The 13,640-nt window shown below is 37.9% G+C and overlaps 1 protein-coding gene across 4 annotated transcripts in view; it reads right to left on the bottom strand.

The window, feature by feature from the left end:
- Window positions 1-235: 235 nt before the first annotated feature.
- Window positions 236-13,640, bottom strand: part of LOC146317880 (netrin-G1-like) — an 87,628-nt gene continuing 74,223 nt past the window's right edge. For 3 of the 4 annotated variants that reach the window (XM_084733071.1, XM_084733070.1, XM_084733073.1), the window contains 2 exons: window positions 11,958-12,002; window positions 236-2,157 (listed from right to left, as the gene is read on the bottom strand). In XM_084733071.1, coding sequence (XP_084589197.1) covers window positions 1,919-2,157; window positions 11,958-12,002 — 284 coding nt within the window. In that variant the 3' untranslated portion in view covers window positions 236-1,918. The remainder of the gene's footprint in view (window positions 2,158-11,957; window positions 12,003-13,640) is intronic. The other variant, XM_084733072.1, reaches the window with a different exon arrangement.

The raw sequence follows: 13,640 nt of genomic DNA, 5'->3' as shown, positions 1-13,640 counted from the left end.
AATGCTGTTTTGAGGAGAAGTTTAGTGAATGGTTGATGCTTTAAGGATTCGCTGATGTTACTGATTATTTTCTGATTGGAATTAATTGACAATCACATAATTGATTCCTGTATTTTCCTTCAACAGAATATCCCTCTCCACTTATTTTGCACAGTGAATTAACCCATTTCAAATACCTCAGTTTGCCAAAAAGTTGCTTTCCCAGGCTCTCTGTCAAAAAAGGCATTCCTTACTCTTTTTATCGACAGTATCATTTAATGAGAGGCACTTACAGTAGACTCTAACACAATTAGGTGTTCCATGACAACCTCGGGAGGAAAATTAATCTCTCAAATGAAATTGGTCTCAGTGCTCAATATGTCACCCAGTGGGATGCGACTTCATTTCTATTCATTGACCCTCAATGAATTAAAGCTCATTTCCTGAACGTGTCGCTTCTCAGAGGCTCCCGCAGCAGGATGCAGGCTTTCAACCATACCAGCTCAGAAAACCTTTCCCTCTTCCCATTTGATTCAAGGATTAGATCTGATTAAAGATTTGAGCTGGACAACCTCTGCGACAGCCATGCAATCGCTGTTTTTTTTCCCCCCCAAGTCTTCTTGTTGAATTTACATAAAGCTGATGGGATTTTGGCTTGAGTTTCTTCTGATTCTCCCACGTTTCATGAGCACAACAAGAATGGGTTACAGCACATGAGAAAAAAAAACAACCTTAGTCATCGAACTAGAACTCATTTCTTGACTTATATATTGTTACCAGCAACCGTTGCTTCAGTGAATAGGTCAACCATTGGCATTGATAGCTTTCAAAAAATCCTTTAAAATGACATTCAGCTATTGTCATTGGCTTTATCTACAAACAATACACTTCTACACTCTACACATCTTGTCTCAAATGTCATATTACTACTAATAAAATTACTACTGTTCAACAACAAGACAAAGACATGTTTTTCTTTTTCCCTTTGGTGGAAGTGTATTGTGTAAGTGTGTATGTAAACATAGTTTTGACAGCAGCTCTCAAATGAAGAGAACCATGTGCCACACAAGCAAAGAAATAATACAACCAAAACTCCTTTTACGCACTGATAGTCCACATCTAGGACAGGTCGGCAGCAATAGAAAACAAGTAATACATCTTTCTGTTTTTGCGTAGTCATGAAAATATCTGTTTTATACAAAAATTAAATACAGTTACAGTATGATACAACTCTTTTTTTTCCCATACAGGTGAGCTCAAGCATGACTACAAAGCCTCTGAAAAAGAAAACAGAAAAAGTACTAGATTGGTACTCATCAAGGGGCTTGATAATAATACATGTGCAGCATTTTGGCAAAACAACAGACACCCTTCAGCAAAGTAAAATCACCAGAGTCACCAAAGCACAGGGAGGAGGAGGAAGTGAGAGGAAAAAGGGGGAAAGTGAGGGGGAAGGAGGAGAGAAGAACAAGTAAGGAAGGAGGCAGTGAGGCAAGATGTTTTAAGATGTCCCCATCCACATTATTATTTTTTAATAACTTCAGATGATACTTAGAAATCATGTGTCTAGTTTTGTACAGTCAGAATGTGGGTGGCTCCCTCTGAGTCTCCAGCCTGCCATTAATGAAGCACCAGCCAATGACAAAATCACACAGCGAGGGCTCCAACTGTTTCCTCCAGTGACAAAGACAGCAGTGACTTCACCAAGCCTTTCATAAATCCATCTAGTATTCAGAATAACAGATCAGCGCGCAACCTGTTGCACTCATTCCACCCACCACCACCGTGTCCTTGGAAATACAAAAGAGTTGCTTATATTGTATTCTTAGCACATTGCCCAGACATCCTTTGTCCTTCATGTCCTTTTAGGTTGAGAGTTCAGTCTCAACATATGTGGTCTTAGGGTTTTGGTTGAGGATGGGAGGCCCGTCCAGGTCTCTCAGCAAAGGGAAACAATCAATAGCGGGAGCACTAGGAGGGTAAGAGCGAGCTGGCGGCCGGCGGGGGGATGATTGAAGGAGGCCCGTCCAGACAATTGGTCATCGCACTCCCCGGGGCCCTGGCAGCGAGCTCTCTCGCACAGGACGCCCGTGAAGCCAGGGGTACAGTGACACCGCTGATGGTGGTGGCACGTGCCGCCGTTCTGACAGCGCAGCATTGCGTTGTCACACACCCGAGCTGCGGAGGAGGAGACAAAGAAAAAAGGGCAGGGGGAGACGGGAAGGGGTGATTAATAGATCACTCAGTGATAGGGGCGGCAGAGAACATCAACAGGCAAGTTCACAGGGCACAAGCTGCCTCTTCTAGTCCTGTCTGCATCGCTCTGTGTCCTCAGAGCACAGCTGACACATTAGGGAGGGCGAAGCCAAGGACTTTTGTGAGCGTGCAAGACAAAAAAGAAGGCAGATAATCAGGACACACACTGTATGAATACTAGAATGCAGCCCACAGCCTGTTAAAACCCAGTTGCATTTTACTTAGTACACCAATAACATGTAACAAGCTGCACTTTGTATCAAATTAGACCCCTATTTCATAGACCCATATTAGACTTTATTAGAGGGCAGTTAGAGACACATTACAACAGAACTGTCCTGTAAACTAAATTCCCCTCTGTTAGACTCTTATTAGACTTTATTAGAGGGTGATTATGGACACATTACAGTGCATTACTATTATTATGAAATCACATATCTGCTGCTTCCTCTGTTTTAAAAAACAATATGTGAACCAGATCTACCAAGTAAAGTCCAAAATTATAGAGGGAGGGGAAATTTGTCTCCATGACTGCACAGACTTACTGTAATATTGTAGGCAGATAACGTGATTTGATCAAGGAAGTTGGCATCAGTCTTGGCTACTCTGCCAACTGTATCAGACCAGTCAACGAAGGTGAAGTAGCAGAGATGTGATTTCACTTTAGTTTACAGTAAAGTTCTGCTGTAATGTGTCCTTAGTTACCCTCTAAGAAACTGTAATAGGTGTCTAACAGTGGAAAATAATACACTTTAGTTTACAGTACAGTTTGGTTGTAATGTGTCCTTAGTTACCCTCCAGGGTTGGGAGGATTACTTTAAAAATGTATTCCAATACAGTTACTAGTTGCCTGTTAAAATTGTAGTCAGTAACCTAATCCAAATATCACAAGTAATGTAACTTGATTACTTTCTGTTACTTTTGGATTAACTCAATACCAAATACAGTGAAATTGGTTTAATATAATTTGTTATGTTGGTTGTTGTGTTTGTTAATTGTTGGTTCCCTTCTTTCATTTAGATTAATAGCAGAATTTATGCTTTGAGTTTTAACACACTTTACATAAAATTAGCTGTGGTGTCCACTTGAGACAACAGAGTGGTGTTGTGACTCTTATGGTTATAAGTGTTGTGAGTGTTATAATAAGTGTGCACACTGTGCATGGTATATCATTCCTTATTTTGAAAAATATGACACTGTAATCCTGCTGAAAATCCACATCTTTATGAAATGTAATTGTAATCTGAGTACACCTTTTGTAATGGAATATATTGGGTTTTTTTGTATCCCAATTACATAATCCTGTAACATGCAATCTGTAGGGTCTTAGGGTCTAACATCGGAAAATAATGCACTTTAGTTTTCACTTCAGTTCTGTTGCATTGTGTCTCTAATTACCCCCAACACAGTCAAATAAGTGTCTAACTGTGGAAAATAACACACTATAGTTTACCGGTCTGTTGTAATGCATCCCTAATTACTCTCTAGTCAAATCTAAGTCCAGAGGGTCTTATTCTGTCTAATAAAGAATATATTATTTCTATTTTTTATCTAATTTGACACAAAGTATGGCTTGTTATGTTTTATTAGTGTACTGTAAAATAAAGTGCACCTGAAAAACCCTTTCCATGAATGATTGTTTGTGACAGAACACAGACAGACATTTTTATGGCTTTAAGGATATTTTTAGGAGTACCAAAGGGACTTTAGAGCAAATAATCCTGGCAAAACAAAAGAGCAAACAAACCATGGCTGTGATGAGGTGAAATTAATGATTAGTGAATCAAAGGATGCCAGTGTATTGTGAAACGGCCCCTCTCTGCAGGACAGCAGAATTAAATTTTGCTTCCCTCTGGTACAATGACACTCGAAAAACAGAAAGAAGAGAAGACACAGGATCTGGCTCCACCTTCACCACACACCGTCCTTTGATATGCAAATAATCATTTCCAGGTAATTCACCAATTGCTATTATTTTCCTCTCTGCACTTAACCTTACAACAAAGAACACAACCTTGTTAGAAGAAAAGGACATAATATCCAGGACTGCATCGTACTCATGGCCACCAAACAGTTCTTTGTTTTGATATAGATTGATTAGGACTACATAAGCTGATATTCACATTTCCAGACAAAAACTCACGACTCAATTATCCCGGGAAGCCCCTCTGCTGGCAGAGGTGAAATCCTGCAAGAGGTAATATTTGCCAAGAGATTTCAGTGTAATTGGATATCTCTCCCTGCATAAATAGTGATCACAATTTTGGTTTTTCAGTAATGTGGCTCATGCATCAGAATAAACCCAAAAAATAATCATTGCTGCTTCCAAAACTGATTAAAAAGGCATTGTTATTGCATTTAACTTAATATTCCCATCCCTTTTGCACAGACACCACTGTTGTTGTGTGCTTCAGTCTTGTGATGAAGTGTTGTAAATAACTCTTTTGGTGAACCCCCTTTCCTTTTCTCATCTGCCTCTACTTTCTCTGACAGATTTGTTGTGACAGCCTTGTTGCAGTCAACTGTTTTTTTTTATGTATTTATAGAAAGATTGATAATGATAGCATTATAAGAGGAAATGTAGCATATTTTCCCAATCACTCAAACTCATCACTTAAAATACAGCAGGTTCTGGGGCTGTGCTGCATGATAGCTTTCTGTCTGTATGACTGTTGAACATCTTTGCAAAATAATGAGTCTGGCAAGAAGCCGCTGCTCTTTGACTCAGAGACTGACACCAAAGCCTGGCATTCATGATCACAATCCACGTTTTAGATTAAACATTTTTGGCCAGAAAACGTCTTTGAATCAGAATCAGTTTATAATTAGATGAAACTCACACAACAGACCCTGATCTGCAAATAAAATCATGAATAAGCTGTTTGTTTACATTCGTTTTCCTTCAAAGGGCAAATCAATACGGAGCAAGAAAAAGAATTATGGTGCAGATCCGAGTGAGCGTGATGAACACATTTTTGATTATTTTCATAATTAGAGGCAGTAGTGCATGGGGTTGGATTAGAATTACTATACTGTTATTAAGTTTCATAGAGGCTGACGTCAACCATTGCAAGTAAAGTCAACTGTTCTTATTCTATTTAAAAGCATGGTCCTTCATACCATGGCTACTGACAGTTTCTGCAAGTTTTCCATCAATGCACACATTTTGTATATTTTACAAGTCCCTGATGATGTACATATATGCACGTAATGATGGATGTAATACCTTAACCCTCATAGTTCCAACATATTTATCATACATAAACTACTGTTTCTTTTCACACATCATTAGTAATTCATGTCAACAAAAAACAAAGTAACAGGTATCAGGAAAAGAAACTACACAATGGCTGTATGTGTCTGTCAAAATATCAGTTAAAACACTTCATTAATGTCATTTGAAGAAAACATGACATATTATTATTGTAGAAATGTTAATTTGCATATAGTATTAAATTAAAATAGAGCACATGAGGAAATCTGTGTCAGCTGTATCTGTGTCTGTCTCCCTCATAATGACAGACAGAGGGCCCCTATCCCCCTGATAATGTGTGATACTTTAAATCAGGACCCACTGCAAACATGAACTCAAACAATAAATAGTTCGGTCTATTATAATTGCATAGGCAGAATCTGGATTTTTACATTGGTGTTCTTAAAAAGAACTAATTAAAACAAACAGAACAATGATACTGTGTTAGGACAAGTCATTAGGGACAAGTTTATTGACAAAGTCAATGCAAGCGCCTGTAAAATGTGAAAAAAAAATATAGCCCTGAGTACCAAAGTTGGTAGGATTAGGATATTATCAATATTCTTATAATAACAATGGGCCAAAATACAATATGTAAAGTGAACTCTGTAGACCCCCACAGCTCTACCGAGATTTTAGCATCTTTCAGCTCAGTGTTTTGGATTTCTGTCCCAAAACTTTACTATTTCTGTTCATGTTCATATTTGCTCTCATTGCATTCCTCCTCACCAGGAGCTTTTTAAGCAAAAAAGCTCTAAAAACCAAGTGCACCCTATGAACCCAGCATGAAGACAGACAATTAGCAACTAGCTGGTGAAAGTGGCATGAATATTGGGCTTGGATTTGTCAAGAGACCAGAAACAAAATAACAAATAAATGCTAATGTTGCTCTCTGTCTGCTGGATGTGTAAATAAATAACAATTTGCCATTTCCTATAAACTTAAAATGTGATATATCAGTGTAATGTTCAGTGTTTGTTTCCATTAACCCAAAGTGGCCAAAAAAAAAAAAGTTACTGTTGTTGATCTAATAATATTTCAATTGTAATGTTTATAATAAAGTCTTATGCTAACCCAGACATGTCTCAGAAAACTACTTAAATATGCTTAAGCCAAGTCTTAATATGTCTCAGGCCCTGGTAGTCCAAGTCCAAGTCTGACAGGTACAAGATCTCTAGTCAGTCCACTCATGTCCCACAAAATGAACACCTGACTAGTGTAAAAGTGTCTGTACTTGAACTGTGGGTGGAAGAAAATGGACTCTGACTCTGAATCTCAGAGTGCTACTGATCAGTCCTCAGTGGGTTTAAACATTAATGGCCTTCTGGCTACATCGCAGTCACTAATGTCAGCTTACTAATTTTACAGCTAATGGAAAACACCTGCTCTGTGTGTTTTGGTAAAAATTTCCATGGGATTAGTCGAGTCTCCATCGTCTATCCTACACATTAACTTTGTTGCCTGTGGCCAGAGGATAATCTGTGTGTCCTCCAGCACACCCTCAGGACCACTGTCTTTCTAAAAGCATCTGTAGCCCAATTATTTTTCTTTTCCAGGGGCTTAAGCCTGCGGTGTCTTTGTGGAGCCACGGGGGCCTGCTGTCATGACAAAATACACTGTAAAATAAGTCAATTATCCTGTGTCACTCAGAAAATACAGCTCACACACTGACTGGCTATGTGTGAAATAATAAAAAGTTTCTCTGTTCTTCAGTATTCTCAGTTCCTATCCTTTATAGATCAGATGAACAAGTCAGTGATGTCTTTTAAAGACAACACAGTGAAGCACAATTTGGGAGTTTGGTATAATAAGATGCATTTATACCTGTATAATCATTGTCATTATATTCAATTTAAACCTCAACATATTTATTAAAATTTAATTATACTACAAGGAGTCTTTTTATGAAACAACATCAATGTATTACTGATGCCTCTACATGCCCTACATAAGCAAACAAGACATTCAGCAAGAAGACTGGCTGTCTCTATATAGTTATTATTGATGGTCACCGGGTCGGTTTCTCCTCGACATCAGGTGAAAGATTTACAGGATGCAGACCAGAAGAGCTGATGTTAACATTTTTCAAGGCAAAGTTACAGTGAAAAGTCCATTAGTCAGTTAAAAAGCAACAAGCAGATATTTTCTAATTTCCAAGTTCAAAGGTATTCTCACATCTGTCCTGTGACATCACTTCCTGGTCTCAGAGCAAGCAGTCGGTAATTAAATCCATAAAGTGCCTTTAATGCCACAGTTTAAGTAAACACAAGATTTTAAGATTTGTAAGCTTAATTTATCTTCATTATGTAAAGCTTGTGTACTGCTCCTGAATGCTTTACACCAAGAAACTGAAGTGCAGACCCCGAGCAGCTTTAAGTGACATTTGTAAAGGTCCACTCTGTTAAACATATTTTGCTCAGACAGTTTTTTTTCTGTGAGAGGGGCAAAGTCCTGGAACTCCCTTCCTGATTACTTGAAATCTGCTGCAAACCTCATCACTTTTAAGAGAGCTACCAAATCCTGGTTATTTCAGCAAAAAAAAAAAAAAAAAAGTACTAGTCTAGCTTTTAAATGTAATGTATTTAAATATATGCCTTATTGTTTTTTGCTGCTCTCAGTTTTTTTTCTCAGTTTTATGATGTATTCAGTTTATTATCTTTCTACCACTCTGTTCCAATCCCTTATTTTCATAAAAGCCCCTTTCTTAGAACACTATAATACTTGACTTGGATGGTTGTTTTCAGCTTGTCTACTAAGTTTTTCTTTGGATAATTTAATTTTGGATGTTATGTTTTTTGGGTATGGAGGTGGAAACATGACTGTTTTTGACCACGTGGGCTTCAGAAATCAACACAATATGAAAGTTTCTTATAGCCACTTTTAAATAAAATGGAAAATATGATTATAATCCCATACAGAACATTTAAAGGGGCATTTCTGTGATTACTGAGAACTGCACTTCCATAAAAAAGCAGAAGAGCCTGAGATATCCTCACATTTAGTCTAATAATTATAGTTCAAGTCAAAAATCACTACTGTATTTTGTTAGACACCCATGTTTTCCAAACTCCCCGCCCACTCCATTTGTGACACAGACTGTCTTCTTAAAATTTGCAGTCTCCTATAGATTATATCATTAGGGGGTATTTTTTTTTTTAATTATACAGTTGTTTCTCATTCTGAGTGCACTATCTGTGATGTGATGATGCACTGATCTTGATGTGTCATATCACCTTTACTCGTATAATAAAAAAATAAAACACAATATCATGTTTTTAAGTATTTTCTACATACTTTACCTTGACGCCAGTCTGTCTCGGACTTGTGCCGGCAGAGAGTGAGAACACAGCAATCTGAAACCTGGCTAAGCACCAGCGTAGTCTCTCTGAGACATATGTGCAGCTCACACCTCTGTCAGATGTGTGACATTTTAGCAGTATAACTGTTATGACAGATCCATCTCTGGGCCTTGGTGTTGCACGAAGCAACATGAAGAGAACTTACCACAGCAACAGTACAGCAGTGATAGATAGTGAAGACAAAGAGCTGAATTAAATTTCCTTTTGTCGCTTGTGTGACTGGAAGCACGATGCAATTGAAAGGTATGTCTTAAATGTAATTTTGTCTTGTTGTATTGTACCACACACTATAAATTGGATTATTTTGACATATTTCATCTGAAATACTGGACACAGCGTTCCTTTTTTGTGACTTTTAGAGGGGCTGGCAGTCTGTTTACATGCTCAACATACTTGGGCAGTTCTCTAATCCTCTCATCTCAGTGAACTCTGCTGTTCTCAGACACTATGCGACTGAAGTGTCTGAGATATAGCAAATATCAGCATGATATCAGGTTAGAAGTCACAGATCGATGTTCTCGACTGTGGCGCCTGTCACTCTCCTTTTTGTGTAAGATCTAGATCATATGTGGTAGAAATAAGTTCTATTGAATAGCCAATCTTTTTAAATGCTTCATTTCATATTAACAGATCTGATATTACACAAAATCACTAGGTTTTATTGCAGTCATGTGACGACTGAAAGGGAGTTATAGTATTAAAGATCTGCTTTTTTTACAAGACAGACCCTGGAGAGACAGCAGCCCCTCCATTTAATTACACACAGGGAAAAAATCGGATTCATGGTGATTCACTTAATAGTTTTAAAAGGCCTTTATAACTATAGATTCAGCAGTGCAATTAACTATAACTGGAGACAGTTTTCAGATACAGGATCTGCTAATTATATGCTCTGAGACAGAATAGTGTTGCTTCAATTACACTGAATCAATATCTTTTGCCATGATGTCAGGGTAAGCTGAAACCCAGATTTAGCCTCCTGTTATCATATTAACATGAAGTTTTCATCATTAGTCATGACTCCAGGCTCCAAGCTTCAATATAAACTGTCAGCTGCATAGTAGCACTTGACAGTGGCAGGGATACAATATAGTGTCTACAGACAGAAAATGCCTGATTTTCCTTTCACTCAGTTCCTGTGTTAGTTAATGTTTGTCAGGTAAGAACTGGAAGATTAGAAAGCTTAAAATGTTGGGAAACATTTTCCCTTTCTTGCTGCAAGTTAGATGAGAAGATTGCTACCACACTCTTGTGTAAGTGATGCTATAGTCAGCCCGTTAGCTTAGCTTACTACAAAGAGTGGAAGCAAGGGGAAACAACTAATTTGGCTTTGTTCAAAAATGTGCCAACTATCACTGATAAAGCCCACTAACTAATGTTCTCAATCTTGTTCTTTTAATCATCCAACAAACAGAAATGTTTGTTTCTCCCTGATTCTGTTCAGTGTTGAGCACAAAAATCATGTCTCCGCCAATGTAGAGGGGTGGTTTCCACCTAGTTTTAACCAGTAGTGGTAACTTTTTTTCATTGTTAGAAAATCACTGGTGCTAACAAGGTGGACAAAAACACCAAAAATTAATTAGCAACTACATCATACCAAAATGACTGAAATTTAGTAAATAGTTACAGTTACTTATATAAAAATTATGATGGAAAGTATCTTTCTTTGGTACAACAGCTTGGCGGTCTAACCCCACAATTCAGTACTATGTAGTTCTCAGTGTTGTAACATGTTCTCAGCAACTATGTTCTAACATGTATAATAATTAAATAATAACTAAATAATTATATGATGAACAGTTTATATTATACTATAATGAAAAGAAAGCTCACATGGCCTGAACTGTCTTGCGCCACCATGAGGTCAGGTGACACAGGATCATAGATCATGGAGTAGACTATGACTTGTTCACTATTTCCAGGTAAGACAAAAGTAGTAAAAGTAATGAGCCCATTTAAATTTCACTAATAGTATTTGCATTATTAATTTGAAAAAGTAATTAATTACATGTCGAGTTACCGCCAAAAGTAGTGGAATTACAGGTGCTCCCAACATCATTTTAGACTGCTCGTTAGAAACAAGACATTTAAAGATGTGAAATTTGAGGGGTTTTGTTCAATGACAAATTGTTAGTTGATTAATCAATATCATTTGTAGATTAATCAATAACAAAAAAGTTGCAGCCCTATGTGGTACCTATTACTGCTAATGCTAAATAACTTATTTCAGAGATATACAGCACCTCCTCTAAGGAAATGTCACATCTTCTTGCACTAAAGGGATTTTCCTGTGAAAACTCTTACTGACAAGGAGTTTAGAAGTGCAGCAATTGTAGTAAAACTGCATGTAAATATGCAAGACTTTCATGTTATATTGACAAGCCTTTCGTGTTCTGGCACTTTATATGGAAATGATTACACAGGAAAACAGAATTGTTTGAAATCCACTCCAGAGCAGTAACTGGTTTCTTTTCACCTCTGACTGCAAACACTGGATTATTTATAGGTGCATCTCTTTCCCAGCTTTGCGAGTCCAGAAGAGAAAGAAGGAAACGCCCTCCTTTGATTGTGGAAATCCTGAAAGTCCTCTTTTAATTTGTTCTCTTCTGGCTGCGAAGAGCAGTGGTGCAGATGCAACTTAACACTCACTACACAGGATATCTGAGGCCCGAGGATTAGCTGGAGATAGCTGGAGATCAATCTACATAAACCCCCCTGGAGCTTCTTCTCTCCTTCCCTCTCCTTCTCCGCTTTCCTTTTTTCCTTGTGAACATGGCAGAAAGGGTGCACCCCCTGAGAGCATTCTGGGTATTTAAAAAGAGGGTATGATCAAAAGGGGTTAGGAGGCTGTGGACTCTGTGATCATAAGGCATGTGGTCCATTCCCTGCAGTGTTCTCACAACAAAAGGTCCGCCTTGTAAAGACCAACGTTTATTTGTGTGCATGCAGGATGAAAGCATCTGGTCTTTGGGGAAACAACAAAGTGCATTCTGCGATTTGCATATTCTACACTACACTTTTTTTTTTTATTTCAAACGGCCAATCAATAAGCAATCAATTCTTTCTGTGTTGTTAATATCATGCTGAAGTTACAAAGCCTATAAGCCTACCTTGGTTACGATTTGCAACACCAAGAGATGAAGCATTTGCTCGATCTGTGTAAAAATGGGAAAGGTTATATATTACACTGAGTTGTCATATAATTCATGCTGTTATGTTAAAGCACAGGGACAGCATGCATAGATTCTCATATGTTACAATAATCCGTTTGTTATCTGGGCTGATTTGCCTCAGAATTATTGGAAAATGTCTTTGGAGTTTGGAGTAAATGGACTCATGTAAAATAGTGTGCATGCAGTTTAAATGGGTGAATCTTCCACAAGACAAAGGCAGAGACATGTACATATGGTAGCTGCTTTTGTTATCCAGCATGAGGAGTCACCTTCAGGCATCAACATGCGTTGGGATGCATGGTGGGAACCACGTTTTCATAAAAAATGTTTTTCCTTTTCTCTGGCTTTGGGCAAATATCTGTCTGTGCGCTCAGAGCAAATATTCTAGCATGGAGAGAAAGGATTCTCAACAGTGCCTGCTGATACGCTCGGCCAAAGACGCAGGACTCCTGCAGTATTTTATGAGCAGGCAAGTCATTTATTCTTAAACCATATTAGTGTTTTATAACTACAAATCATATGTTTAATATTACTGCTGAATCATTTTGTAAACCATGCTGCAGAGTTTTAAGGTCCCAAAACAATGGATGTCTGCAGGCTAGAAAACCTTTCAGGCATTCATTGTATTCTGTGAGTTTCTGTATAATATGAAAATTAAAAACTTGTGCTGTATAATTCAACACAAAGTTTAAAAAGCTAAATGGTCATTAAGGGTCCTTTAACACCGTGCTCTTTTGGACTTTTGGACTGGGTTAGGTTAGGTTTGTTCCAAACCAAGATTACAGGTGTGAAACCTCCCTCGGACCACGATCCAGAACAAACAGCTGGACTTCGGTCCGACCCAAAGAAGTGATCTTGGTCCCGATCAAGGGGAATCTTTCTTTAGTTAGTTCCTAATGTGTAATCATGTTAATCAGACTTTTGGACCAATTACAGGAAGTTCTGGCAGGTTATCATCACAACTGGAAAAAGGAAAAAGAACACAACAAAACAAACTGAGCCACAGTCATTCATGGGGAAAGACTTTACAAAGTCTCCGAGAAGAGAGAACCTGATTGAACGTATACAGTGTAACAAAAATGTAAACCTTTGGTTCAGACTTTCAGGGGTAAAAATGCCCGAAGTTAACTGCTCACTGATTTCTAAGTTTCACAAATCATTCATTGGTTTCCATTCATTTTCCAGACAGACAGGGAAACATTTCCATAATATGAAACAGGACAGCATGGTTTGCAAAATTGTATATATGATTTGCAGTAATTGACTAAACCATAAAAAATCTGGTATATTCTTTTTATTTCTTTTCTCTTAAAACAAGACAGAAATTTTGTTGGCGTGATGAGAAAATTCTCTCTTTTATTTCAAGAATTTTCTAGGAACAATTGACCCTTCCTCAGTCTCACCCCTTTTCGGTCTGTACTCCATAACAGTTGAGCACGCTTTGTACCTCAGTCAACTTCCTCTGGTTAGCTAGCATTTTTGCTAACATCTTCTTACTACTTTCAAAATTTAGTTTTCTTTTCAATATAGTCAAGCCTAGCACACAGTATGTCTTGTACAGGAGCACAGAGTGAAAAGCGGCAGGACTTTGCAAGGGTCGTAGGGTTGTAACTATTTAAA

The sequence above is a fragment of the Lutjanus erythropterus genome, chromosome 12, assembly GCF_056507025.1.
Source record: "Lutjanus erythropterus isolate fLutEry1 chromosome 12, fLutEry1.hap2, whole genome shotgun sequence".
NCBI lineage: Eukaryota > Metazoa > Chordata > Actinopteri > Lutjaniformes > Lutjanidae > Lutjanus > Lutjanus erythropterus.
Note: the sequence above shows the minus strand (reverse complement) of the source record. Positions and strands in the feature narration are given on the sequence as shown.